This window comes from Podarcis vaucheri (assembly GCF_965113315.1).
Source record: "Podarcis vaucheri genome assembly, chromosome: 17".
Classification (NCBI taxonomy): domain Eukaryota; kingdom Metazoa; phylum Chordata; class Lepidosauria; order Squamata; family Lacertidae; genus Podarcis; species Podarcis vaucheri.
This window is the reverse complement of record NC_138755.1, coordinates 33,120,167-33,147,976: the sequence shown is the minus strand read 5'-3', so window position 1 is coordinate 33,147,976 and position 27,810 is coordinate 33,120,167. Positions and strand designations below refer to the sequence as shown.

General features: G+C 43.9%; 1 protein-coding gene across 1 annotated transcript in view; it reads right to left on the bottom strand.

The window, feature by feature from the left end:
- The window catches only part of CLCN1 (chloride voltage-gated channel 1), a 111,482-nt gene extending 83,962 nt beyond the window's left edge, over window positions 1–27,520 (bottom strand). The window contains exon 1 of the mRNA XM_082204650.1: window positions 26,489–27,520. Coding sequence (XP_082060776.1) covers window positions 26,489–26,539 — 51 coding nt within the window. The 5' untranslated portion in view covers window positions 26,540–27,520. The remainder of the gene's footprint in view (window positions 1–26,488) is intronic.
- Window positions 27,521–27,810: the final 290 nt, after the last annotated feature.

Below are 27,810 nucleotides of genomic sequence, written 5' to 3'. Positions count from 1 at the left end.
GTCTGTTTATGAGTCACAATTACTACATTTTGTGAATATGAATGGTTCTCATAATGGAGACAAAAATGGGATTATTTCCAGACACAAATTATATAAAGGGTAAAAAAAAAGAACCCAACCCCAACTTAAAACAATCCATGCAAAATAATTTATTAAACACCCATTTGGTCTTTATCGTATATGAGTTTGATATTGGAAATATTCCATACCAGTTGCAAAATTCAGTATATTTAGAATATCATATATTTATTTTTCTAGTCCTTATGCCTGTCAAGGCATGTTTAAAGTGTGTGGGCATTGACAGGTGAAAGGGAAGTCTGGGTGGTGTTTTCCCAAGAAGGCAATGCTCCAGTGCCTCTCAGCTTTTTGCCCAGACCCATTGACCTATAAACATAAATGGCACTCCAGTCCTCTATAGAGCTAGCCATGCCTTAACTGAACCTTACCCAACCTTACCCAACATTGGGAGGGCATCAGGTTAAATAAGGTTGCCTTAGTCCACTGAAATCTATGGGCTTAGAAGTACCTTACCTTTAAGAGAACTGGGCTGACCATATATGCATAGTTGCTCGGTTCTGAATAGCCTATGGAGACCACAGAGTCCAACTTTCCATGGCATAGAATTTTATTAATATTTTATGTTAACCTTGGGAACATGTAGCAGCTTCCAGAAATCATGTGCCATATTAAAATACCGGTACATAGAAAAATCCAGTTCGGTTGTTTTCTTCATTTCATTTTGGCAATTCCAACGTGATTTCTTCCTAAGGGATGTTAACTTAATACAGGCAGCAATGCGTGGGTGTAGCCAAAGGGGGAGGGACAGGGAGGGGCAGCTCCCCCCCCTTAAATCAGTAAAAACACATAGCTAACTGAGGTTCAGCCTCCCCCCCAACAAAAATCATGGCTATGCCCATGCAACAATGCTACATGCAAAGTATCATTTAGGGCCCCTCAAGATGACTAATTGTTTGAACAGTCATCCTGATTTGCATGCACAAAACTTACATGGAGGTTAAAAGGTAAAGGTAAAGGGACCCCTGACCATTAGGTCCAGTTGTGACCAACTCTGGGGTTGCGGTGCTCATCTTGCTTTATAGGCCGAGGGAGCTGGCGTACAGCTTCCGGGTCATGTGGCCAGCATGACTAAGCTGCTTCTCGCGAACCAGAGCAGCACACGGAAACGCCATTTACCTTCCCGCCAGAGCGGTACCTATTTATCTACTTGCACTTTGACATGCTTTCAAACTGCTAGGTTGGCAGGAGCAGGGACTGAGCAACGGGAGCTCACCCCGTCGCGGGGATTCGAACCACCAACCTTCTGATCAGCAAGTCCTAGGCTCTGTGGTTTAACCCACAGCGCCACCCGCGTCCCTACATGGAGGTTAGATCATGTCTAATCTGTTGTGACAATGAGCATTCACCCTGATTTGTTTGTGGGGTGCTTACATGTCTTCCCATCAGCTGTTCGTTCATCCCATACTTTTCAATGCATTACTGTCACTTTCCAAACTGCAAACAGTCTCTGTGTTGTCGTTTTTAAATAGATTTGCTGTGCTAGGATGAAAGAGCTCCGTTAATCCATTTTAAGTGTGCAAACCTAAAGTTCTGCTCTGTGCTTGAATCCTGCAAAATAGTAACTATGTGGAGGTGCTCTGCCTCTTGTAAATAAAGCATATGGAATTAAACCATAAATGTTTCCCAGAGTAATTAATTAAGGTTTTGAGTCATCTGAAGGTAGCAGGTGTTCTGTCTGTTTTGTAAACGGAACAAGCCCCTCCAGAAAAGGACATATCCTGAAGACAGAGCCCCTCCTAGTGCTCAGTCTCAGGAATCTCCGTAAGGGTACCTTTGAAAAAATGGTGCCAGGACTCTGAGGTTGCTACAGCCTTAAAATAACAGCTGCCTCCTGGAAGAGGTATCAGTTTCAACAGCTCTCTAATGAAAAGAAGAGGCAATTCATGAACTGTATCTTGCTATCCGGACAGCAAATCACAAACACAATCCGTTTGAATTTGCCTGTCTCCTGCCACTGTGAAAGGAGTCTCTAAACTGCTCCAAGCTGTCCTTCCTCAATCGAGAGCATTTGGCTGTGTTGGCAGACACAGGTGACACAGAGAGTTTGTCTGTGGGCACCTTACAGCTTACTTTGCATTCAGTGCACTCCCCCTGCTAGTTTCTGAAGCTAAGTACACATAGCAGTAGCTACTATCCATATTGATCAAGTAGTTTCTTGAGAAATACTGTTGCTTGATGCACTTTCCCCCCTCTCAACCAGCTTCAGCCCAACAAGAAAAATTAAACCTTGTTGACTTTGTACAGTGGTACCTCGGGCTAAGAACTTAATTCATTCTGGAGGTCCGTTCTTAACCTGAAACTGTTCTTAACCTGAGGTACCACTTTAGCTAATGGGGCCTCCCGCTGCTGCTGCGCCGCTGCTGCGCAATTTCTGTTCTTAACCTGAGGTACTATTTCTGGGTTAGCGGAGTCTGTAACCTGAAGAGTCTGTAACCTGAAGCGTCTGTAACCCGAGGTACCACTGTACTTAAGTCCGGTGTGTACATTTGATGGAGTATTTGCACATACGCATTTAAGAGCTTAATGGGGGTGGGGAAACCAAAGAGATAATGCATGTCAGGTGAAGATAATGACTACCTGGCTCTCTAATGTGTACAGCAATGTGCTAATGAGACTCTAAACAAAATGGGGGGAGGGAAGGACTGCGCTGCATTTTAAGCTGCTAACATGTACAATACAGTGGTACCTCGGGTTACAGATGCTTCAGGTTACAGACTCCGCTAACCCAGTAATAGTACCTCGGGTTAAGAACTTTGCTTCAGGGTGAGAACAGAAATCGTGCGGCGGCAGCAGGAGGCCCCATTAGGTAAAGTGGTACCTCAGGTTAAGAACGGTTTCAGGTTAAGAACGGACCTCCAGAACGAATTAATTTCTTAACCTGAGGTACCACTGTACATAGCCTTAATCTCTGATGCGCTCATAACTAAGGAAGATGAGGGGGTTGTAAGATGAGAGGAAAAGCTCTGGTTCACACCGGTCTTCTTGAGACATTATGCCCTCATGTGCCTACTGTCAGGATGGCCAATGTGATTTGCGGAAAAGTCTAATTCTGGAAAGGAAAACTCATACTTTTTAATATAGAGATTGCGCCCCGCTTTTAATGCAACATCCCCCCACCCCTGCCCTCCATATTCTGGCCCAGGACACGCATTCAGGCCCTATCAAGTGTCTCTCTGTCCTTCCCACCTGCTCCTTGACTCTGCAGAGGAAAGAGCGTGCCTGCTCCAGTGCCCAGCAGGTGGCTTCCCTTGGCCCTTGCTGGCTGTCCCTCACCCTCAGGGCTCACTGCAGCAGCCACAGTTTCTCAGCTGCATAATCTTCGCCAGCTTTTGGTTTTACGAGCTTTGCAGGGAAAGTGCCTGATGCGCCAAGCAATAAATTCAGAGCCAGCCAGAGTTCCCTGCGCTACCACAGCTTCAGCACAGCCTCGCAACACACGTCCTAACAGCCTCATTGTCGCTGCCCCCCTGGAACTGAAATCTCTCTCTCTCTCTCTCTCTCTCACACACACACACACACACACATGCACACACTCCCAGGCTCCACAAGTGTCACAGTGTGTTTTGCTGTCATCCCCTTATCAGAGGCCGGTGACAGTTGTTTTACAAGACAAGTAGATTGCTTTGGCCTTGCCTGTGAGGGATTTATTACATTTGGCAGTCTTGGAAGTTGCTTCCCCCCTCCCTCATTTCTCACTTGCTGTGACATGATTGTTGGTGATTCCAACGTGGGAAGCAGCACAGACCTTTCTTTTTTTTAATTTTATCCCACTGGAGGCTAACCAGTTTCTGACCTTTCAAGTGTCCCTATTTTCCAGATTAACAGGTTTCTGATTTGATCCCGGAATGTCCAACTTTCTCTTAGGGTGTCCCTATTTTCATTGGAGAACTGTTGGAGGGCGTGCAATTTGGGCAAGTGAGCTGCAGGGCCAGTCTGGTAAGGCTTCGTGATGGAAAATCTGTTTAAATATGGAGATGCCCCAAACACATCAAAATTGTGTGTGTGACCATTTTAACAGCAAAGAAGCATTTGTTGGCGAGGGGTGCATAAACTTCCCCAGTCCACTGCTTACTTTCCCACAGCCTTTCCTTCCAAGTTCTTTCTCTCACCTGAATACCTTTGAGGGATAGGAGCTTAGGTGAGGAGAATGGCACTTTGGAGGGCAGACTGCAGAAGAGATATGCTGTTGTTTGGGGTTCTGCCTTCCTTACCTTCCTATTCGCTTTGCTATTAAAAACTGGCCCCACTCCCTCTTTTTATGTGGCTGGGGCAGACTTTTGAATTCTTTTGAGTTTGGGCCAGGTTTGGGGAGTGTGTACCTGCTGGTTTTGCTGGAACAATGGCAGTCACATGCCCTTCAAAGACATTTCTTCAAAGAAATTAGGGATGTCCTACTCCATTATTATTATTATTATTATTATTATTATTATTATTATTATACCCCACTCTTTCTGATTGGTTTGCCTCAGCCACTCTGGGCGGCTTCCAACATATATAACATATATAAAACATATATAAAAACATAATAAAACATCAAACATTTTAAAACTTCCTCAGGTCCTTATTTTGTCCCACATGCTTTAAAGCATGCAGTTGCTGCGAAACGGCATCTGCGGTTTTAAAGTTAGGTATCGCCAGTCTAGACAGGGTGGAGGTCCTGATGGTCAGTAGACAAAGTGATCCAAAACTGGGAGTACAATGTTCTCTAAATGTGGTGGCACACCCTCGAAGGGATTAGGTTTGCAATTTTGGGATGCTTTTGAAAACGACATTGATTTTGGATGTGCAGGCTACTGCTGTGGCCAGAAGTGCCTTTGCTTAGCTTCAGCTGGTGTGCCAACTGAGCCCCTCCTGGAGAAGATGGATTGGGTCACAATGACATTTATGGAACACCCTCCAATCCAATGTCAAGGAAATAGACAGAATATATGAAGTTTGATGTTTTATTGTGTTTTAATATTTTGTTGGGAGCCACCCAGAGTAGCTGGGGCAACCAAGTCAGATGGGTGGCTTATTATTATTATTATTATTATTATTATTATTATTATTATTATTATTATTTACTAAAGTTCTCACTCTGGGCCAGCAGGGGGATACTGTAGATAGATTCCACTCAGGTCCACATATGCAGATAAGGGATGGAAAGTGATGTTCAGTGATTGGATAGTTACAGAAAATGGTTACTTTTGCGTTCTAGTGGAGCTCTATATAAGCAGGCTGGCTGAACCCTTCAGTTCAGTTCTGTTCTGGCCTGTGAATAAACAAGAGCTGTTTGAAGAATCGCTGTGTCGTCTGATATGTTCGCCCACAACTTAACACTGGCAATGAGGATGGGATCGATGGACATCAGAGCACAGCCAGATGCGGCCACCCTCTGAGCTGAGCTGAATCACTGAGCGAAATCACTGGACAGAACCAATTCAGAGCTGACTGTTCTGGCTAGAGCACTGTGTTCCATCCATTGCCCTCTACGCCGGCATCAGAACCATGACTTCACTTGTGCCTCTACCGCCATTTGCCCCAGCCTCTGAATCATGGGACTCCTACCTTGCTCGGTTTGACTGCTACCCCCAAGCCAACGAGCTGACGGAAGTATCACAGGAGCGTAAGCGGGGCCTATTCCTCAGCCTCTGTGGGCCTGAGGTGTTCGAGATAGTCTGAGCATTGGTTGCGCCTGTAGCAGTCCAGGCAGCACTGTGGGACACGATCCAAGAGAAGCTCCGCAACCACTACGCGCCAAAGCCGTCCAAGATTGCTGCCCGCCATGCGTTCTACCACCGGAACCAGGCAGAGGGGGAGTCAATTAACAACTACACCACCGCCCTCCAATAGGCTGCAATGCACTGCAAGAATTATTATTATTATTTCTATTATAATAGATTATATTACAGTAACATGTTCTACCTTGCATCTACCCAGTTTGGAAACTGCAGGTTATGCAAAACATTGTGGCCAGGATGCTTCATGGTGTTCCGTTTTCAGACTATGTTATCCTAGACTTGCATCAGCAGCCTGCTCACTCCACAGCTTCCTATCAGTTGCACTTCCTGAAATGCCCTGGAAGTTTGTGCGATGCAATGCAATGTGACGCGACATCACTCCTAAAGCATTATGGGAAGTATAGCCAGCAGACTATCGCAAAGACACAACTCATGCTGTTGCAGGCAGTGTGGGGCTTAAATTCACACACCCACACCCCTTCCCCCCGACTGACAGTTAACTTGTAAGGTTAAGCAAGCAGCAACATCACCCCCTTAAAATACCCCACTCCAAAGAAGGCAGTAGAAAATCAGCCCCCATTTTCAGGAGTGGGTGATGACAATGTTTTTGAGAAACATGGGCAGGGGGAATTTCAGCCCAGCCTTAATTCTCAACCACAACAAAACCTGAGACTTTTCTTTTCTCATTCATGAGGCATAAACGCATATATACCTCACAAATAAAATGCCTGAGCACTATGCAAACAGAAGAAAAGGCAGAATAGACTAATTTGTCATGCAGATGAGCATTCTGGGCAATAGCCTGCCAAACTCTCTGGCTCTGGATAATGTCTGACCTTGCAGGGGGAAATGATACTCTAGTACAAACAGGAAGGTGATATAAAGAGGCATTTAAACACGTTTATGATAGATCAAGGCCACTGTGATGAAGAGGCCCCTCTGGTGGGAAGTTACAGTGCGAATTAGCTGTACTGTACTGTATATTTTAAGTTAGGTCAGTTAAATTGCTCAACTCCATGTTTCTGTGTGTGGCCTAAAAATCTCATCTGAGAACAACCTCCTTGTTCAGTCGTGTGTGTGTGTGTGTGTGTGTGTGTGTGTGTGTGTGTGTGAATGCACGCGCACAAGAGGGCACACAATTCCCCTTTGTGTGTGGGAGCAAATGCCTCCCAGATCTTTCCCCATCTTTCACCCTGTGCGATGTGTGCTGTTTGACTAATGTGCTTAATTACAGGAATGTCTGGCTTCATGGCTGGATTACCTGTTGTGAAGTTCAAGTGGGTGAGAGAAAAGGCTGTTGTCGTGTCACCCCTGTGGCGATTGCTCAACACTTTGCACAAAACTAATTCACTTTCCCCGTCCGCTATCAGGAGACGGCAGGGTACAGGCAAAGACCACCTCAGAGCCTGACCTGTCTAGATTGCTTCTTGTACTTCACAGGGCCTTTCTGCCCCCAACTACTCTGTGAGAAGCAGCTGGTTTTAAAAAAATGTTTATGTTAATAGTATAGTGGTGCTTTTAAATATTTATTATTATTATTAAATTAAGAACATAAGAAAAGCCCTGCAACATCAGGCCAAAGACCCCGTTTTCAGGCCAGCACCCTGTTTTCTCACAATAGCCAACCAGATGCCTATGGGAAGTAAGGAAGACCTGAGTGCAGCATCACATTCCCTGCTTGTAATTCCTAGCGCCAGGGAGAGGGTGGCGCTGTGGTCTAAACCACTGAGCCTCTTGGGATGGCCAGTTGGAAGGTCAGCAGATCAAATCCACACGACGGGGTGAGCTCCCGTTGCTCTGTCCCAGCTCCTGCCAACTTAGCAGTTTGAAAGCACACCAGCACAAGTAGATAAACAGGTACCACTGTGGCGGGAAGATAAGCGGCGTTTCCGTGCGCTCTGGTTTCTGTCAGTGTTCCGTTGTGCCAGAAGTGGTTTAGTCATGTTGGCCACATGACCCAGAAAGCTGTCTGTGGACAAACGCCAGCTCCCCCGGCCTGAAAGTGAGATGAGCGCCAAAACCCCATAGTCGCCTTTGACTGGACTTAACCATCCAAGGGTCCTTTACCTTAATTCCTAGCAAGTGGTATTCAGATATCATTTCATGTTACTGGTAAGCTGCCTTAGAAGGATTTGTATCCTGAAAGATGGGGGGAAATAATTGCAATGTGCATGAATAAATACAGTGGTACCTCCGGTTTTCAAACGCAATCAGTTCCAGAAGACCCTTTGAGTTCTGAAATGTTTGAAAACCGAAAACTCAATACGGAAGCCTCAATAGGAAAGCCGTGTGGCATGTTCAACTTCTGAGGCATGTTCAAAAACCGAAGCATTTCCTTCCGGGTTTACGGTGTTCGAAAACCGAAATGTTCATCCAAAGAGACGTTCGAAAAGCAAGGTACCACTGTGTTTGATAGCTTAACACCATACAGAATTGAAATCAACAGGCTTAGGTGCAACTAACTTTGCATTGGTCTTTGTCCACAATGCCAAAGGAAGGAAAGCAGACACAAACATCCAGTACTTCTGGAAATCAGCTGAATTAAAAAAAAAAAAAAAGAGTGCTGTCTCAAACACATTAGCAGTCTCCCCAGAAGAATTGACTTTTTTCTCCAAGTTACATTTCTGAGCACCGTGTTAAAAAAGAGAAAAAAGGCGGGGTAATGAATAACATTTGGATTTAGTTAGCAGTCATCTCTGGCCAAGTGCCCCTGTAACAATAAACCAGATTTTTTTGTTTATTGGGATTAAGCCATATGCTGGTGTTGCGCCTTTTTTCCACCTCTGGTGCGATTGGAATAAACAAACCAGCAAGCCTTGTCTTCCTTTTATGCTCAAACTAAGGATCATGGTTTGTGGCTGCCCCAAAAGCCACAATTAGCAAGCCATGGCTTCAGATTAGGTAGCGAGTGGCGCTGTGGTCTAAACCACAGAGCCTAGGGCTTGCTGATCAGAAGGTCGGCGGTTCAAATCCCCACGACGGGGTGAGCTCCTGTTGCTCGGTCCCTGCTCCTGCCAACCTAGCAGCTCAAGAGCATGTCAAAGTGCAAGTAGATAAATAGGTGCCACTCCGGCAGGAAGGTAAACGGTGTTTCCGTGTGCTGCTCTGGTTCGCCCGAAGTGGCTTAGTCATGTTGGCCACATGACCCAGAAGCTGTCTGCGGACAAACGTTGGCTCCCTCGGCCTATAGAGCGAGATGAGCGCCGCAACCCCAGAGTCATCCATGACTGGACCTAATGGTCAGGGGTCCCTTTACCTTTACCTATGGTTTGCTAGGGAAAAGCAAACCCTAATTTGGATATAAGGAGAAGCCAAGGCTTCCTAATTTGTTTCCCCCCGCACTTGCACGAGGGAAGGAGTTTTTGATAAATCACCCTAAACCGACAAAAGTTGGCTTATCATTATGCGTGAGTTTTCTTTGCCTAATGCTTTCCCACTTGAGATTTAAACAATGTCTGTCTCTCACCAGTCACTGCAGTTATTATTCTTGCGGAGCTCCCTCTAGTGGGAAGTTCTGCTACTGTTACCTTTGGGAAAAACAAGTGGCTTGCAAAAGGCCTGCACCGTTCTCAAAGGGGGTGGCAAGTGAAGCCTACCTATGAATCTGCTGCGTCTGGACTGTGCCCCCCCCCCCGGCAACACCAGCACTAACTGCTTTATGAGAAGGATCCCAATTACTTTCCATAGGCTGGTATTGTTTATTTTAATAAGTGTGGTTTGACGTTTCTTGCACGCTGCCTCAAAAGTATCCGGAGCCTGAAACACAGGGTGTAAACAACTGTAATATAACTAAATAAACAAGACACTGAGGCAAAATCATCCTAACCAAGGATTTGGTGAAACAGGAAGGAACAGAAGGGTCTTAACCCAAAGCAATATATTTTCTCTCTCTCACTCACTCTGAGAGCCAGTGTGGTGTAGTGGTTAAGAGCGGTGGACTCGTAACCTGGTGAACCGGGTTCGATTCCCCGCTCCTCCACATGCAGCTGCTGGGTGACCTTGGGCCAGTCACACTTCTCTGAAGTCTCTCAGCCCCACTCACCTCACAGAGTGTTTGTTGTGGGGGAGGACGGGAAAGAAGAATGTTAGCCGATTTGAGACTCCTGAAGGGGAGTGAAAGGCGGGATATCAAATCCAAACTCTTCTTCTCACACACATCCTTACGTTTTCAGGTTTCCCATGTTGCTGCATATCATTTCCACTTCAGACGTAATGTTGGCTATAGTAAAAAAGCAGTGGGGGTGTAATGCCTCTGTTTAATTGAGAACGGAGCTCTCACGTGTTTTTTTTATGTCAAGAAAAGGAGCTAAAGGACTGGGGAAGACCAGCCACAGCATTCTCCATGGGGCTACCCTTGAGGGCAGTCCGGAGACTGCAGCTGGTGCAGAAGGCGGCACATGTTTTAAGTGGTACGGCAAGAAGGGATCACATAACACTGACCCAGCGCAAACGGGGCACGGGCTGCCCATTTGCTACTGGACCGAAGTCAAGCTGCTGACTTCAGTTGTACAAAGTCCTAAACAACTTGGGAGACACTGAGTGGGATTCACCTAAGAAGTCCTGCAAGCAGTAGGGACCTCCCCTCTCCCCAGCGGGGCTTTCTCCCAGCACCCTTCAAAGTGGCTTGGGGGTGAGAATCACCCCCCAGAGGGTAAGGAAAGAAGTGAATGTTCAGTAAGGCAAGCTGACATGCTTAGCACAGATGGAAAATTTGTGGTAGCGCAATGTCAAAAATCCACCCAAGGATTTGATGGAGTGCCTCCCTCCATGTCGGCCATGTCAGTCCCTGCGATGTGCAGAGGAAGCATGTCTCTTGTTCCCATTGGTAAGCATGGCTCACTATGTGGTGATGTGGGAGAGGGTCTTCCCTCTGGTACCGTCACCGCCTCCCGGTTTGTGCAACTACCTCCTATATAGATTTTGTGTTGCTTTTAAAGCACATCTTTCCAGCCAGTCCTTTGGGAGACGTTTGCGAGTGGCTGTGGTTACCGTATTTTTCGCTCTATAAGACGCACCAGACCACAAGACGCACCTAGTTTTTGGAGGAGGAAAACAAGAAAAAAAATATTCTGAATCTCAGAAGCCAGAACAGCAAGAGGGATCGCTGAGCAGTGAAAGCAGCCATCCCTCTTGCTGTTCTGGCTTCTGGGATAGCTGTGCAGCCTGCATTCACTCCATAAGACGCACACACATTTCCCTTTACTTTTTAGGAGGAAAAAGTGAGTCTTATAGCGCAAAAAATATGGTATTTCTGCTGCTGCTACTGAACTGTTTTTGTTGGACTAGTGTGATTTTTTTACAAAAACAAACGATGGTTGAATTAGTTTGTTGTGGTGTGTGTTCACCAACTTGTGATCCTAAAGGATATGGGAGTTTATAAATGTAATAAAAGATAGAGTTAAGAAATAGGGGCGGGAGTGGGGTCTGTAGGTGCTCTGCTTCTGTAACTAACCACATAAAAACTACATTTTACCATCCACATCTCGCAAGGAGTAGTTTGAGGGAAAATATAGCAACGCAGGAAAGTGTTAAACACAATGACTGGTGTGGATCAGCCTTCTTGAACTTGTGGCAGCCATGAGTGATGGCAGCTGTGATCCAAAACATCTGGATGGCGGCAGGCGAGGGAAACCTCCCCAATTTCAAAACCCAGTGTGAATATACTAGCAGATCTTACATTCTCTAAATCAGTCTTTCGTCATGGTGCTTGTTTATCTTCTTATCTGCGACACGTTCAAGGCTGTAACTTACGCAGAGAGCAGATTTGGAAGAGGATGTACAATTGATAATGGCTGAACTTTGTCCCCTTGTTGCATTGTTCATCTAGGATGGGCTTGTTGTCCAGGTGGCATCAGGAATGTCGGAAGTTCCCCAGAGGAAAAAACAGGCAGCTTTTGTCCTGGGGCACTCCTGCGCTTCGTCTGGGAAGCCATGCATACAGAATGCACAAAGGATGCTGTCTCTTGCTGACCATGCGGGCTGTCAGGGAGCATCCCTGGGCAGCTGTACATTTAGAAAGGGGCCACCTTAGCAGAGCACAGAGTTGGAATGCAGAAGGCTCCAGGTTCCATCCTCAACGCCTTCGAGTAGAAAGAATCAAGGCTGAGAAAGGAGCCTTGATGACACACTTGAGCCCTTAGGGTTGGACCCTTGGTCATGCCAGAAATGGCAAGGATATTCTAAAAGTCCCTATAGTTAAAGCTATGGTTTTCCCAGTAGTGATGTATGGAAGTGAGAGCTGGACCATCAAGAAGGCTGATCGCCGAAGAATTGATGCTTTTGAATTATGGTGCTGGAGGAGACTCTTGAGAGTCCCATGGACTGCAAGAAGATCAAACCTCTCCATTCTGAAGGAAATCAGCCCTGAGTGCTCACTGGAAGGACAGATTGTGAAGCTGAGGCTCCAAGACTTTGGCCACCTCATGAGAAGAGAAGACTCCTTGGAAAAGACCCTGATGTTGGGAAAGATGGAGGGCACAAGGAGAAGGGGACGACAGAGGATGAGATGGTTGGACAGTGTTCTCGAAGCTACCAGCATGAGTTTGACCAAACTGCGGGAGGCAGTGGAAGACAGGAATGCCTGGTGTGCTCTCGTCCATGGGGTCACGAAGAGTCGGACACGACTAAACGACTAAACAACAACAACATTCTAAAAGTGGTGCTAAGATCTGCAACCTGGCGGTCTCCTTCCGCAAGGAAACCTATGTCATGAATACTGGGTACAATTGTGAACACTTGCACTTCAGAAAGGATATAGCAGAGATGGGAACAGCAACCAAAATGATCAAGGGCTAAAGGAATTCTCCTTGGAGGAAAGGTTACAACATTTGGGGCTTTTTCGTTTTTTCAAAAAGACACATCAGCATAATAGAGGTGTATAAAATTAGGCACTTTGTGGAGAAAGGAGATAGAGGGGGCATCTTCTCCCTCTTTCATTTAACCTTTATTAAAAGGAGCTTAAGTCTGCAATCCTAACCATGTCAATCCAGAAATTATGAATTCAATGGTGCTTATTCCCAGAGCGAGGATTGCAGTTTACAGGTTTGTATCCTGGACTAGTGGATAATATACCCTTGTGTATGAAATGACAGCGGTTTTCCTACCAGCAATATGAACCGCATTTAGCTGAAACTGACCATTAATTGAGATGGGGGAATAGAGGTTTTTCTTCATGTCTGCACACCATTGTATTTGTTGTGGCACTATCTTCCTCGAATCTATCATTTGACTGTAACTGGCTGCAATGCACGTTCCGTTTCAAGTTGACTCCTTCCTGCTTTTTCTGCCCTGCATTAGCAACATTCACAAGTGTCTTAGCACCACTTGTGAAAACGCTGTGGGTTGCTTGGCAGCCAGTGTCATAGCAACCTCAAACATATTGCTTCCCTGGTCCAAAGTTGCTCAGGGCTGTAATCTGATAGCCTTCCTACTGGAGCCCGATTTGGCTCCTGGAGATGTCAGACACTTCCTGACTTAACATAAACTTAATCAAAACAGAAGCTTATGGGGATAAGAAGAGAAATGAAAAGTTGGTCTCTCGCATACGGACAGACTTATTGCCCTTTCCCTAGGTGCACCAAATGCATTCGACAATATACATTTGATACTATGGGATGATGAAGTCTCTTGAGTGCCTCCTTCAAAGAAGGTCATGCATCTCCTCGTTTCAGATAACATCTGACTTTTCCTAGAGACTACCTATATTTTTATCCATGTCAGAGGGTCAATACACTGGAGGTTCAAGCGACACTCTCTTGAAGGTTTAATCTTCTTTTCCTGTGATGACTATATGTATTCTCTTGCAAAACAGTCCTGCAAAGTTCCAGCTTGATTGCCAGAGTGGAAGCCTGGTTAGTCTGTTGCAGCAAAAATAAGAGTCTTATGGCCCTTTAAAAACTAACACATTAATGGGGGGGTTGGATCTTCCCCCCCCTTTCCTGCTTGGTATGAGTGTAAGAATGAGACCTTGCCATATTTATTTCATTGCCGCTTTCCTGCGGTGAACTGTGGAGCCATTGACATGATTATTACAGTGGTACCTCAGGTTACATACGTTTCAGGTTACAGACTCCGCTAACCCAGAAATAGGACCTCGGGTTAAGAACTTTGCTTCAGGATGAGAATAGAAATCGAGCAGTGCTGGCGCGGCGGCAGCAGGAGGCCCCATTAGCTAAAGTGGTGCTTCAGGTTAAGAAGTTTCAGGTTAATAACGGACCTCTGGAATGAATTAAGTTCTTAACCTGAGGTACCACTGTATGTCTGAATTAACAGCAGTGCTTTTTTGTCTTTAAAAAATGTTTAGGGGTACTCTCATTTTCCTACTCATATTAAAATACTGCCCCTCAATGAGGCCAAACTTAGATTCACAAAATGTTTAGGGGTATGCGTACCCCTGCTTCCCCCCAGAAAAAAGCACCGATTAACAGTAGCCACTTAAGTCATCTCAGGCATGGGTGTTCAGTTGTGTCCTCTCTGCTGTGCCTGATTCCTTCAATTCCATTTTCTCTCCCCCCCCCTTTTTTTTTTAGCAGAAAGCTTCTAATATTTGTAGAACCTGACGTATGAAACAAAAATGTGCAGGCTTCATCGAACTCATTTGTTTGATGGAAAACTAGCCTCCCGCCTCAGCTTCAGTATTTTAATCGAGGAACGTAACAAGGACTGACATTTAGGAATGCGGATCTATGCCATTAGACAAAGAAAAGGCTAAACACCCTTTATGGACCCTTGGTTTGTTTTTGTCTTTACTGCTGATCTTCCCTGGTGGAAAAGTTGATTGCTTCCCCAAAGAAAACAATGAAGGTATCCCAGATTGTAGCATAGCAGCGACTGAGATGCAGTGCTTCTTGGGGGGGGGGGGACACAGACCCCTAAACATCTTGTGAATCCTTGTACTTTTGCCCATTTACTGTATTTATTTTTCCTGGTCTGAACTATAAAACGGCGATCTTCTTGAGTCAAAATGAGATTACCCGAAAACATTTTAGAAGAAAAAAACACTGTTGAGATGTATGTAATATGTCAACTCAAAAGCAAAACGTATTAGCAAAGACAGGAGCTCATGATCATTCCAGCTCAGGTTTATTCCATACAAAACCAAGTGATTTCCAGTTTCCATTTAAAAAAAACCCAATTAATGCTGGTGTGTAGGAAGTCCAGCGTTATTCTGCTCATATTACAAGAGGGATGCAAAGTAACCCAGTCTTGTTATACCCATATTACTGAAGGAAGGGTGGAGGTCATGTATGATAACTCTGATGTATTGTTCATCTCAAGTAGTTAACCTGGCAGATTTTGGGGGGGAGGGGGTTGGCGGGGATGAAATGGAAAAGGCGCTGTGAAGTTTATAGTAGTGCGGAACACTGTATTTCCGTCCTCTTTCCCATATGCCTTTCAATACATTTGGAAAAATCCAGTTATTTTTTAAAAATAAACCCTTTGTTCAATACTGATTTTCTTCAAGCCTCTAGAACACTGAGAAAAGCCTGCAGCCTTTGGGGGGGTGGGAGAGAAATTGAGGGCATCCGTCTTCAAAGCAATCGCTTCTTAAATGCATCAGTTCAACTCACCCAGAAGCTAAACAGCCTCTGCTGGCTCCCTGCTCTTCCTTTTCATTATGATATCTTTTTCTTAGCCCTGCACACCCCAAAGGCAACTATGACAGTGTTGTCAACAAGTCCAGGTTAAAGTGGTTAGGGGCCCTGGTGCAGGCCTCATAATAGGGGGGCCATTCCCCCCAAAAGGAATGCATGAAATAAGGTAACAGAAAATACGTTTTGAGACAAACTTCTTATTACATATGCTTCTGTGGGTTACCAAAAATAGCCTCAGCATGTGCAGTTTCACAGTCCTCAACAACAGAATGCAAAAACATTTTAGCACCCTTAACAAACAGAAAGGAAATACTCTGAGCATGCGCAGTTTCTTATTCTAATCTTACTTCTTGTCGTTTTTTGCTCACTTCCTAACTTGGGTCATTCACCAGCGCTCAGCCTAACCTCCCTGACATGGCTATTGTGAAGATGCAGGAGACATAAAACAGCTGCAAAAGGGGGTAAATATGTAGACTGCTATATTATAAATTACCTTTACTGTGAATTCTCAGTGACTAGATTTTGGGAAATTATGCATTTGCGGAAATTAACTTGCAGAGAGTTAGTTCTCTCAGCCAAAATCACATTGGAGTAAAGAAAGGATGAAGGGTGATTCCATGACATCTTTAGGAACTACTGAAGCCCCAAGGACTGGAAAGAAAAGTGCACTAAAAAGCAGCAGGAAAGAAAAGTGCAAAACAGTAGCATTTTAGGGCACCAGGAATTCATATAGCCTATTGCTCAAATAACTAATTCATGTATCACCTCATTCATTGGCTAAAAACACTGAAATATGGGAGCAATCAGGCTGGCTTATCTTGCAGAAATCATGTAGAAGCTTGCCTGCACATTTTGCTTAATAACTTTCCTTCCATCAGGGCTAGAGGCTTACTTGGGTCCTGCTGCAATTGGACCACTTGCACCATTATAAATCTGGCCACGGTAAACAGAAAGGTGACAAGGGAAGCCAAGGAGCAAAGTGGGCAAGTCCAGTTCCTCTTGCAGACAATCGAAAACAAACCATTTTCCCCTCTCCACCCCTGCCTGCCTGCCTGCCTCCACCAAATGGGCACCATCCCTTGTTGCCCCATCCCTGCAGTGCAAGGACTTGGCCATATTTCCTTGAGAGCAGTTCACAGCACTTTCTAATAACTCCCATGTAATGTCTGATCCCAACGAACCACAGCAAGAGGAGAAGTCTCAATCCCTTCTCCACTTTGCTTGGAGCAAACACCTGGCATTTGTTTGTATCCTGGTTTGCATAGTTTGGCTCAGTCTTCATCCGGTTGGTTGGCCTTTCTCTCTCCAAGGCTAGAATTAGCAATGGGATCCCCTGTCAGTTCTGCCCCTTGCCCTCCCTTCCTTTCCCACCCTCCAATATTCATTTCTGGAGCACACAGGGAGAGAACAATGTGCCAGAGGATCCCCACCCTACCCCTCAGAAGCAGAGCATGGTGGAATATTTTTAGAACTAAGTCTTGCAGCAGTGACGCAGCCAGGGAGGCATACAGCAGTGAAATGTAATTCTCTCTCTCTGTCTCTCTCTCACACACATATATATACTAATGGAGAGTGACTGTGTGTGCAAATTTAGAATATTCCTCAGGGGAAAGTGGGAGAGGGAGAGAGAGAGACATAAACGAAGGAGGAATATAGAGCATCTCCTCAGAAAGAAAGAATTAAACATATTGGGAAGGGGAGGTGTTGAACCATCTGACCAGACCTGGCTGTTCATGCTGAGTAAATTAGAATAGAATCATAAAATGGGATGCCCTTCTTTTTGAGTATTTCTAACCAGGGTATCTCACCTAGTAGTTCCTTAAGCTTTTTGAAATCAACCTTCTTAAAGCCCAAAGTGCATGTCCAACGGCACTCAACTCTCCCTCTTGCCTCTGCATCATGAAACCCAAGAGGACATGACCATTTCCTCCCAAGGTATCTAGTATTTCCACTTTGTCGATCGGTTCCTCCTTGTTGGTGAGGACGAGTTCCAAAACAGATGACCCCCATGTTGCTTCTTCCGCCTTCTGGGAAATGAAATTGTCAGTGAGGCAATCAAGGACTTTGTTGGATCGTACATTATTTGCACAGTTTGAGTTCCAACAGATATTGGGGTAGTTGAAGTCTCCCATGACTACTGTATCTCTACTTTTTGAATGTTTGGTAATCTGCTCTAGGAAGGCATAACCTAAATCTGCAGTCTGGCTTGGAGGTCAATAGCAGACACCCACAGTAAGGTCACTGTTCTTTTCCTCTCCAATTTTTACCCATATATTCTCTTTCTTCCATGCTCCAGGCATGTGTACACTTGTGTACACATGTGTATACATCATCTACACATAATGCTACTCCTCTTCCTTTCCTGTTTGGTCTATTCCTTTTGAACAAGTTATACCCCTCAGTTCCTACATTCCAGTGATGAGTCTCATCCCACCAGGCTTCAGTAATGCCTATTAGGTCTTATTTGCCACCCTGCATTAAGAGCTCAAATTCATCTTGTTTGTTACCCATACTCTGTGCATTAGCATAGAGACAATTAAAACCGTGAGTTATTCCCTCTAGTTGCTTCCTTCTTGTAGTTTTCTGTGCCTCAATGGCGCAATTATGCCCAGTACTAGGTGCTTCCCTGTTGTCTGTAATATTGTCTCCCTCCCCTTCAGGATTTAGTTTAAAGATCTCCTGATCAGGTTTGTGAGAATCTTAACAAATTCTTGCCAACCGTTGTGAAGTTCAACCCATCTCTTGCTAGAAGTCCTTTCTCAAGGAAGCAGAGACCATGATCCAAGAAGCCAAACCTTTCCTGATGATACCACCTATGCAGCCAGTGGTTTATTTCCAGTAACCTAGGTTGTAACCTTCAACAAGAGTGATGAAAAAGCCACCTGTGCCCCAAGGCCCTTCAGCTTTCTGCCCAGAGTCTCTTGGTGCAGCAAAAACCCATCCATCCATCCATCCATCCATCCATCCATCCATCCTATAAAATAACCTCTCTTTGCCTTCAAACCCTCCAAGCCATAAACAGGGAGAAAACAAGTCATATCCAAAGCATCTCCCAACTTTCGCAGATGTAACACAACTCCACTATCTGACAGCAAAAACCAAGAGGAGACATGTCCACCCAACAAGGTTGAAGCAGTTTTGCAAAGTATTTATTTGTACAATGAAGGTCAAATGCCCTGGGGGTTTTTAATGTACATTCACACTTAACTTGCATGAATGACTCTGAAAGATAGTGAGGAGCTGGCACTTTAAAATATCTCATCCCAGTTTGTTCTCTCCGTTTTCTGTTATAGTATATTATGGTCCTCCTTTGTAACATTCCCTAATACAGTGGTGCCTCACAAGATGAAATTAATTCGTTCTGCGAGTTTTTTCGTCTTGCGAATTTTTCGTCTTGCGAAGCACGGTTTCCCCATAGGAATGCATTGAAAATCCAAAAGGAAACAAACTTGCAAGACGTTTTTGTCTTGCGAAGCAAGCCCATAGGGAAATTCATCTTGCGAAGCAACTCAAAAAACGAAAAACTCTTTCGTCTTGCGAGGCATTCGTCTTGCGAGGCATTCGTCTTGCGAGATACCACTGTACTGGTCTTCACTTCCCTTTCATTATGGAGTTGCCCCCTTCTTAGTTGGCCCCTTTGAACTCAGTTGGATTTACTGTAGAATAAACACAGGTATACTTGTGCCACACTGACGGTCTTTAATAACAGGGTTTCTGAAATTAGTAAGTAAATCCAGTTAATAAAACGTTCTGTAACACTACAGGAACGATTATTTATACATTCCTGGGGCTGAAACGTGGTTTGCAAAATGAGTTGGTCCAAAGCTACGAGCGTCGCCACATTTAAGGACGCGAGGGGTTTAAATTTAAAATGTGACTTAAAACTCCGCTGGGAGTCTAGTGCTCTCCTGTGGAGCAGCTGTAAAGAAATTTCAAGGAGCCAGGCACGTCAAGCCACTGACAGCTTGCAGGAACAATTTCACCTGACTAACCTGGATGCAAGCCTCTGTGATGATCTGTGGCAGGAACTGTGAAAGAAGTGTCACGCAAAATTAGTCTCCTGGGCAAACAAGGTGAAGGAATATTGACAAGGAAACCATGTCTGGGGTATCAAATTGTACCAACAGCAGTGAGGTGTATCTTGGTGCTTTCAGGATGGCGATCAGGACAGGGCTCCCATTTGAAAATTATAGTTTTGACTCTCAATGCAATATGGTACAGAAGGAAGTGTGCAGTTTTAATCAATTATCCTGTGTTAACCAAAGAGCTCAAAGCACAAACAAAAACAAATCACACTATAAAAACAAGATGAGGACTGTTGTGGTAACTTCTTGGATGACTTCCTGCAATGCACTCAACATGAAGCTGCTTATGAAAAGTGTGTCAAAATCTTCAACTGGTCCTAGTCAGCCAGCCATGTACTATAAATATAACAACTAATGACTTCATGAATTGCCATTGATGGATGGGCTTTGTCATGTCAGTGTTCCACACTGTGTTCCACAAGCTTCTCCAAAAATTTCCCACAATGCACTGGAGTTGCAGGGGGATCATGAAATATGGCCTTTGACAGAGTGAATATGACACTGAATCTCATATTTTTGAGGCCAAGGAAATAAGCAAACATGTTTTCATGATTGTCATACACATTGCAATGAATTAATTACACATTGCAATTAATTAAGATATGTAGCTGAATCCAATGTTAGCCCTATTCAGAGGGGATCCACTGGGCATGACCAACATATCTGAATACAACTTGTGGGCTTTGGGGCTTTATTTCCATTGTTTGCACATAACAGCACAGTGCAGACCTAGATACTTAAAAAAAATTGCGTGGACAAGTTATGTTATCTATCATTTGAAATCAGATTCTCGTTTTGCTCTTTTGGGGAAGCCTCCTCAATGAAAGCAGCCATCCCGCCAGCCATCACCCACACATACTTATTCAATTTGTTGTTTAGCTGGCTGGCTATCTAGAACGCAGCAGCCAGGTATTTAAAAGTGAGCAGGTTTCACCTGTCCTCAAGAGAGTTTCGGTGAAACCCAGTTAGCTTCAATTCACCCTTTGGTGTCAACCTTTGAAGCCTGTGTGAATGTCCAATGTGGCTCCCTGGATGCTAAGAATTTCAGATGAGGCCCTGCCTCAGGTGGCTTCACTGTCAGAGACAAGACAAGCAGCAACACCAAACGATTTCCTCCTCAGTTTACTCCCTGATGAGTGAGGCCAATTTGGACAGTTCACTGAGGACTGACAGGCAGCTAGTAAATGTATTCCTGTTTAGGACCAAGCTAGGAGGAGAATGGCTATCAAAGCAGGGCTGCATAGATGTGCTTGTTGGGGAGGAATGATGGGGGAAGGAAGTGCAGGGGAACAGCAGCAGGAGGGTAAGGGTTAAGTAACCCACCCCCTGCCTTCTGCTTCTCCCCTCCAGATTAAGTGTTCACTCCCACTGCTTACTTCTATTTTCAGCACGAATCAGGGCTCCCGATCATGAGAATCTGCCACACATTTAGTTTGGCTGTTTGGAAAGCTTTTTTCAGTGCTTGCTGGCTGTTTTTAATACTTTGCAAGGTTGCTTGAATAATTCATTTGTTTAATATTTTATTGTTTGAATCGCTTTTTATTGCACATCTATTCCTGTTGTTGGTTAGATACCATATCCGGGCCAGCTGGTAGGATACACCTTTTAGCATTAAATAATAAAGCCATACAAAGGGCAACTCAAAGAAGGAAGGAGGAATCAAAGTTGAATATTCAGATTGATTTTGGATAAAGTGTGGGAGCCAAATAGCCACTTTAGGTTTAAGCATTTGCAATTGTCTCTCTGCGACTTCTTGAGAAGCTGCTCAACCGCAGCTCCTTCTCCTGCATGCACAGCTGCTCAACAGCAGCTTGATATTCTCTATGAAGGTGACCTAAATTTCAGTGTACCTAAATTTCAGGTAAACGGCGTTTCTGTGTGCTCTGACACTCATCATGCTGTCCCGTTGTGCCACAAGCAGTTTAGTCATGCTGGCCACGACCCAGAAAGCTGTCTGCAGAAAAATGCCCGCTCCCTCGGCCTGAAATGAGATGAGCGCCGCACCCCAGTTGCCTTTGACTGGACTTAACCGTCCAGGTGTCCTTTACCTTTACCTAAATTTCAGTGGTACTTTTTCAAGCTGCCCAGTGTGGAACGAAGTAGCTGTAGGGAGGTAGGGACTCTAAAGCCACCCTACACCTTAAGAAGCTGGTATATAATGGCTGGAAACACTCAGGTGAAGTGCCTAATCAAGTGAGAAGTGTCACATGGGAGCGGCACATTCAGTAAGTTTGCCTTTTTTTAGTGCAAATTAGTCAAACCTGACTCAGAGGGCACTAACAAGACGGTCACTGTTTTGGAGTGGGATTCAATCACATTCCAGCAAATTCAGCTTGCACACAATTAAAAGTTGATTTGGTGCTCTTGTACAACAAATCACAAAGACTGCTCATTAAATTGCCTCATCTAACCTCCCTGCACATCTTGTGCAAGGAAATCAGAATGAATGCTCAACAAACAGGTTGACAGTAAGCAACCCGAGACACTGTTAACAACTTGAAATTATCCCGGCAACCAAATGGAGACTTTGCTGCTGCCCTTGTTCCTGCAGGAGTAACTTAGGATTCTTAAAATGTTCAGTGCTGCTGCTTTATCGCTTTATAGCACACCTTAACTCTCTATTGCCTGTGCTCAGACCTGAAAGACAATGAGCATTCCATGTGGTCAAACTATCAGCTCGGTAATATTAGATCCAACAGTAAATAGGAACATAACAAACAGGAAACACTGAGTTGTATTCAGCCCAGTTCTAGTCAGAGTAAACTAACTGAAATTAATGAACCTAAGTTAGCCATATTCATTTATTTCAGCACATCTAATGACTAAACATTTGACTAATGTGGGGCGTCTATAGCAATAATCCATTTTGGAAGTTACCAGAGTGCTTTCATATTTGTCTGCCACCATATTTTCAACAGCCAAGCTCAGCCATCTTGGTTCCCTGAACATCTCTCAGTGCTGGAGATAGTTATTAGCTAAACATATATCCAGAATGCCATACAAATGGCTCAATAGAGCCCTGACATATATTTCTAGATTGGAGATGGTTTACATCAACTCTAAGGTGTTCGGAAATAAAAAGACCTCCATGATCTTACATGTGACTATTGCACTTTTTAACAAGGCTGAAATTGCAATATTAGCTTTAGGGTTGAATGAGGTAGATCCTCTCTCAACCTATATGAATGCACAAATGAAAACAGTTTATGTAAAAATGGCATCAGCTGTTTTCAGCAAGTGGAGTAGATTTGTTACACCACCCGTTGAGAGAACTCTCTGCTGCCATTCCTTTATGGTACAGAAACTGGGACACACCCAACACCCAAAAGAAATATAGCTTGACACATGGACAGCTGCATTTGGCGCCGGATAAAGCTTCCAAACAGCCCTAAGATGGCAAATAGTTCCTGCAACTTTGAAATAGCAAAGGGAGTGGCCACCACAGTGAGGTCTTAAGCATGAGGGGAAAGTGGTGGACTGTCTAAATGGAGCTTTAATAAGATCTCATCTATCACTTTTTAAAAGGCTGTCCAGCAACAGCTGGGCGTCAAAAGAAGATCCACTGGGACTGCCTGTACAGCCCATCAAAAATCTCTTCTATCTCTGCTTCTCACATGGCATTTCCCTTTCTACGAGGTCATCTCCAACTTCCACACAGTGACCAGGGCTCAACAAGGGTACCGCCTTTGCATACTGGAAACTCTTCAGTGCCCTTCAGGAATCCATGAACCTCTGGAGGTGGCTGTTATAACCTGTCCACCACTTGTGCGGAAAGTCAAAAATATCACATGTCTAAACCTCACAAGGAAGTGATCTGTCCATAATGAACACTGGAAACTGAAATTCCACATTAGTCTTGATTAACTTGGAGTCTCTAGCTTAGTTTGGTCACTAGCACAATGCCAAAATTGAAGAACTGCATCTCCCAAAAAGAGACAAAAGAGGGCAACAGATTTGAATATGTACATACACTAGTTTACAAGTACAGATGCAGATTTATAAATTACAGAAATTTAAGCAGAAATGCAATGACGCTTCCAATAGCGAAGAAGTTCGTGACGAGGTGACTTATGTGCCTCCAGCAGCCTGCTACCCTGGTGTTAAATGGGGAAACTTCAAAACCCTCCCTACTCTCCAAACAGGGGACATACCTCTATAAAGTAGGGTATGTGGCCTCAAGCAGAATGTGTCATAGTGGTGCCAGTGTTTCTCTTTTGCATTTGAGATGCTTGCATGAAAGCGGTTGAGTTCAGACTGGTGTCTGGTCTACTGAACGTTACGCTCACCAGAGTCACAGAGAGAGTCGCCGTTCTCAAAATGCATTTCCAAAACACAAATGAGTCAGTGGTAAATTTCATATACAGCAGAGCCAGCTCAAGCTATTTTTGCTGCCCTGCATGACAATTATTATTTTTATTATTTTTATTTTTATTATTATTATTATTATTATTATTATTATTATTATTAACTATTTAAATTCCTCTCTTCCCTCCATATTGTGGGTGAAAGGGGCATGTTTTCACCGTCTTGAGTTTTCCTGTTTGCAGACACAGGAAGGCTTTTTTTTATTTAGAAAAAACAGTAAACATCATTAAGAATCTCTAAGCAGTATACAAAAATAATATAATTATCAGTAAATAGATAAAATCAGCAAGATTTTAAAAGCATGTATAGTTAGTTACATATGGTAATAGATAATAATAATAAAAATTATTAGTTAAATTATAACAGCGGTTTGACTTCACCCCTGGAGGAACACTTGCTCAAGACAGACGGATGCCAACTCAAGTCTCTGGGTGGATAGTATTCAGCAGGCATCTAATAACGCAGCAAGGACTCTTGGCTAATATCAGTACAATTGTTCTTCCACCAAAGAAATTATGCCAATTAGCCTGGCAACCCTCATAGCCACAAGTACTGCTTGTTGGTTTGAGCCAGCCCCTACTTACAGGCCAAATATCTCAGCTGAAGAAGAAACTTACACCCATTCATAGCCCAACCCACATCACAGCTATGCCAAAATGCTTCACTTTGTGTGAATAAATCAATGTGATTAAATTCTTTGGGTGATGATTATACTATTTTATTTTCGCTTTTTAAAAAAATGAGCCTAGTAGTTGGTCTCTTCCAACTCTATGCTTCTATGATTCTATGATTCTATGACAGCTGGCACAAAGTATCCCTGCCTTCAAGCTGAAGCTTTTCTGGGTATTTGGCATTAACTGTAATGCAATAAAGCTGCCTTGAGTTATTGCTATGTTATGAATTATGGCCTGTCAGTCTCTCTCAGGACCTGTTAAATATCGCTTGTTCAGGTAACCTGTAATAACGCAGTCTTGCAGACGTACAGCTAATTTATTTTAACTGTAGGTCCACTCTACGATCCTTTCCATAATGAACACTATCCCACTGAACTCTTAATGGGCATGGGACCTTTATTGTGTCCACAAAACGCCACTGCCCAAACACACCAACAGCATTTCCACAAATCTACTGCATCCACTGAAATGAATGTACACCATTGAGAATGCATGAAGGGTTCATTAGATCTTGACTGTTTTCACACACTAATACCACAACCTGTAGAATTTTATCAGTTATATTTTACCTGCACCATCAAATTAATTTCAAGACCCAAATGCTTTTTCTGTGCAGCCTGAGCAGAAGCAGTCACCATTAAGAAAAAGAAGTCAGTATAGGTCAATATATATATGGACTGTCCCTGGATCAAGTAACTTTTCTTCTCAGAGCTCTTAGCTTAGTTCAAGATTGTCATCTGAACTATCCAGATGTTTAACTGAGAATCAGTCAGTCCCTCATTTGAAAAATAAGAATTTACAGCCATCTTGCCCCAAAATGGCAACTAGACATTCCGTTTTGGTGACTGCAACCTTGGTTTAACGAGTCATTTGGCACCTAGATTCTATATATGTTTCTAACAGTTTCTAAGGTGTATACCAAAGATTTTCTCAGCATATAGTGTATCTGAAAGCATGTGAATACAACGAATGTGTCATGCAACCACTTTCCCCACATTATCTGTCCATCTCTTGTGATTCCATCATTACATTTTTTCTGGAGTGTTGAGAATTTGTTAGATTGATAATACAGTAATGCCTTTCCACTGACATGCTTAAGGCAGCGAACAGAATCACCATTCAGGTATTGCCAGTTAAAAGACTCCCCAGTAACAAGCTGGGAAAGACCTCTGCCCAAAACCTTGGATAACCACTGCCCGCCTGAACAAACTGCTTAATCATTTCTGCACAACAGCACAGAGCGCTCATTATTTTGCAATACAGTATACAGGTCACTGGCAATGATTATTCAAAGAAGTAGCTAAGACACCTTCTATAATATTCATCAGTAATTCCCCATGCATTCCCTGGAGAAAGGAATCTTCCAAAATTATACAAATAAAAACAGAATACAGAATCTAAGAGCTGAACGTTTTCCTGCTTAGCAACACAGAACAGAATACTAATGTAACCTCAAACCACCCAAACATTATAGCTGCCAGCACAATAGATGGAAGACAGAAGAGTAATTTTACTGCAGTGGGCGTTACAAAGATTGAAGCACTCAAGCATTGGTTTTATTGCCTTTTCCTTATCCTGGGGCAACTCTTCACCTCAGCTGCAAGCTAAATGGCAGTATTTCTAACTTCGAACCTCAAACAACCTTACCTCCCAATCCAGCACAGGCAAAAACCAAACTGCAAATTATCTCTTAAGTGAACTTAACTGCTTGGACATCTGTTTGGGGAGGGAGAAACTCTGTTTTTCTTTTGTTTTGTTTTTGCCTCTCAAACCATCAAAGGATTTTCACTCCACCCAGGAAGTGTAGGAATGACTTTTCATGTTTTACACTGGTTTTCCGCGATGCTTGGACAACTAAAGGCATCCCAAACAGTGGTTCTCAAGTGGCAGATTATGGGGTACGAGACAACAATTGAAGGCTCCCTGGCTGGTGCCCAAGGTAAATGAGAAGTATGCAACACCAGTGTACTCACCAGTGTCTGCTGATACTGTAATGTCCTTTTTGGACGGTTGTCCCCAGTCATATCCAGTGTTTGCAAATGGGGAAACTGGGCATCCCGGGGGAAGTGCCTTCCCTTCTGCTTCCCGGTTGCAGGATCATGGAATGGGACAAAACTGAAGTTGTGAGGGCTCCAGCTAAAGGCTCACTGTGGGGGGGATGTGTAACCAGATGCCCTGGTTCTGCTCATGCTCTGACACAGCAGTCGCGTCTCTGCTCTAATGCCTCTAACTGCTGCTCTGGCACTGAGTCAGCCCAGTAAATTAAAAGGTGATAAGATTTCTTTCTCCTGGCTCGAGTGGGGTTGTTTCTGTCCAAGGCCAATGATTCCAGAACTGGAAGGGTGATCGGTAAGGTTTTGGTGGAGGCGGACTGGAGGTCAACATTTGTTTGACTCATGGAAAAAGCATTGGAAAAAAGAATGAAGAATGACCAAGACTATTAGACTGAGAAGGATATCCTAGTGGCAAAGGTGCCAACGCCTGGCTATTACCATTACAGCCCATAATCCAAAGCTTTGTATATTTCGAATGCCCTTGTTGACAGACTCTCAACAGCATCCCCTGGGAAGCTAAGTTCAAATCCCACAGGCTTCAGAGATTGTTCTCATAAGCAGGCAACAGCCATAGTCCTTACTGCAAATAAGCTCCAATGAAGTCAGCAGGATGTAACTGTAAACATGCTTAGGGCTGAGAATTATAAAAAATAATTTTGTCCCACTAGTTCTTGTTCTATTCCATAATGCCCTTTCTAAACAATTCCTTTTCTGTTTTACTTAAGGCTACCTTTTTCTAGGGGCTGTTTCAGATGTTCAGATTTCTGTCATGCACATCTAATTATCTGAACCATTCCAGCTGCCTAACCGGTGCATCTTCAGCTTATGACAAAATCTATGTAATGAAAGTGCCCAGTGCACCTGTGGGGATGGAATTCTACAGCATAGCGAGAATCACATGGAGAATGCCCTCTTCCAGACCACTGCCACCCTGGAACTTCTGAAGGTGGTGGAACTATCAAGCCCACCACCCACCCACTTGCACTGATTTAGAAGGATTCTGAAATACCTATTTAGTAGAAGAGTACAGACTGCAAAACATGGATATTACCAAACCACTTTTGCTTTGATGGCAATAATTCTTCTCTTAGAGGTAGCCCAGGACAATCATATTCCTAAGGGTTTATTTAATGGTGTAGTACCTTGAATAAAATATGCACACACAACATATAGTTTCTCAAACTACATACACACTAAAAACGGTTTCTGCATAACTCGTCTTTAGTTACTAAAGTGAATCC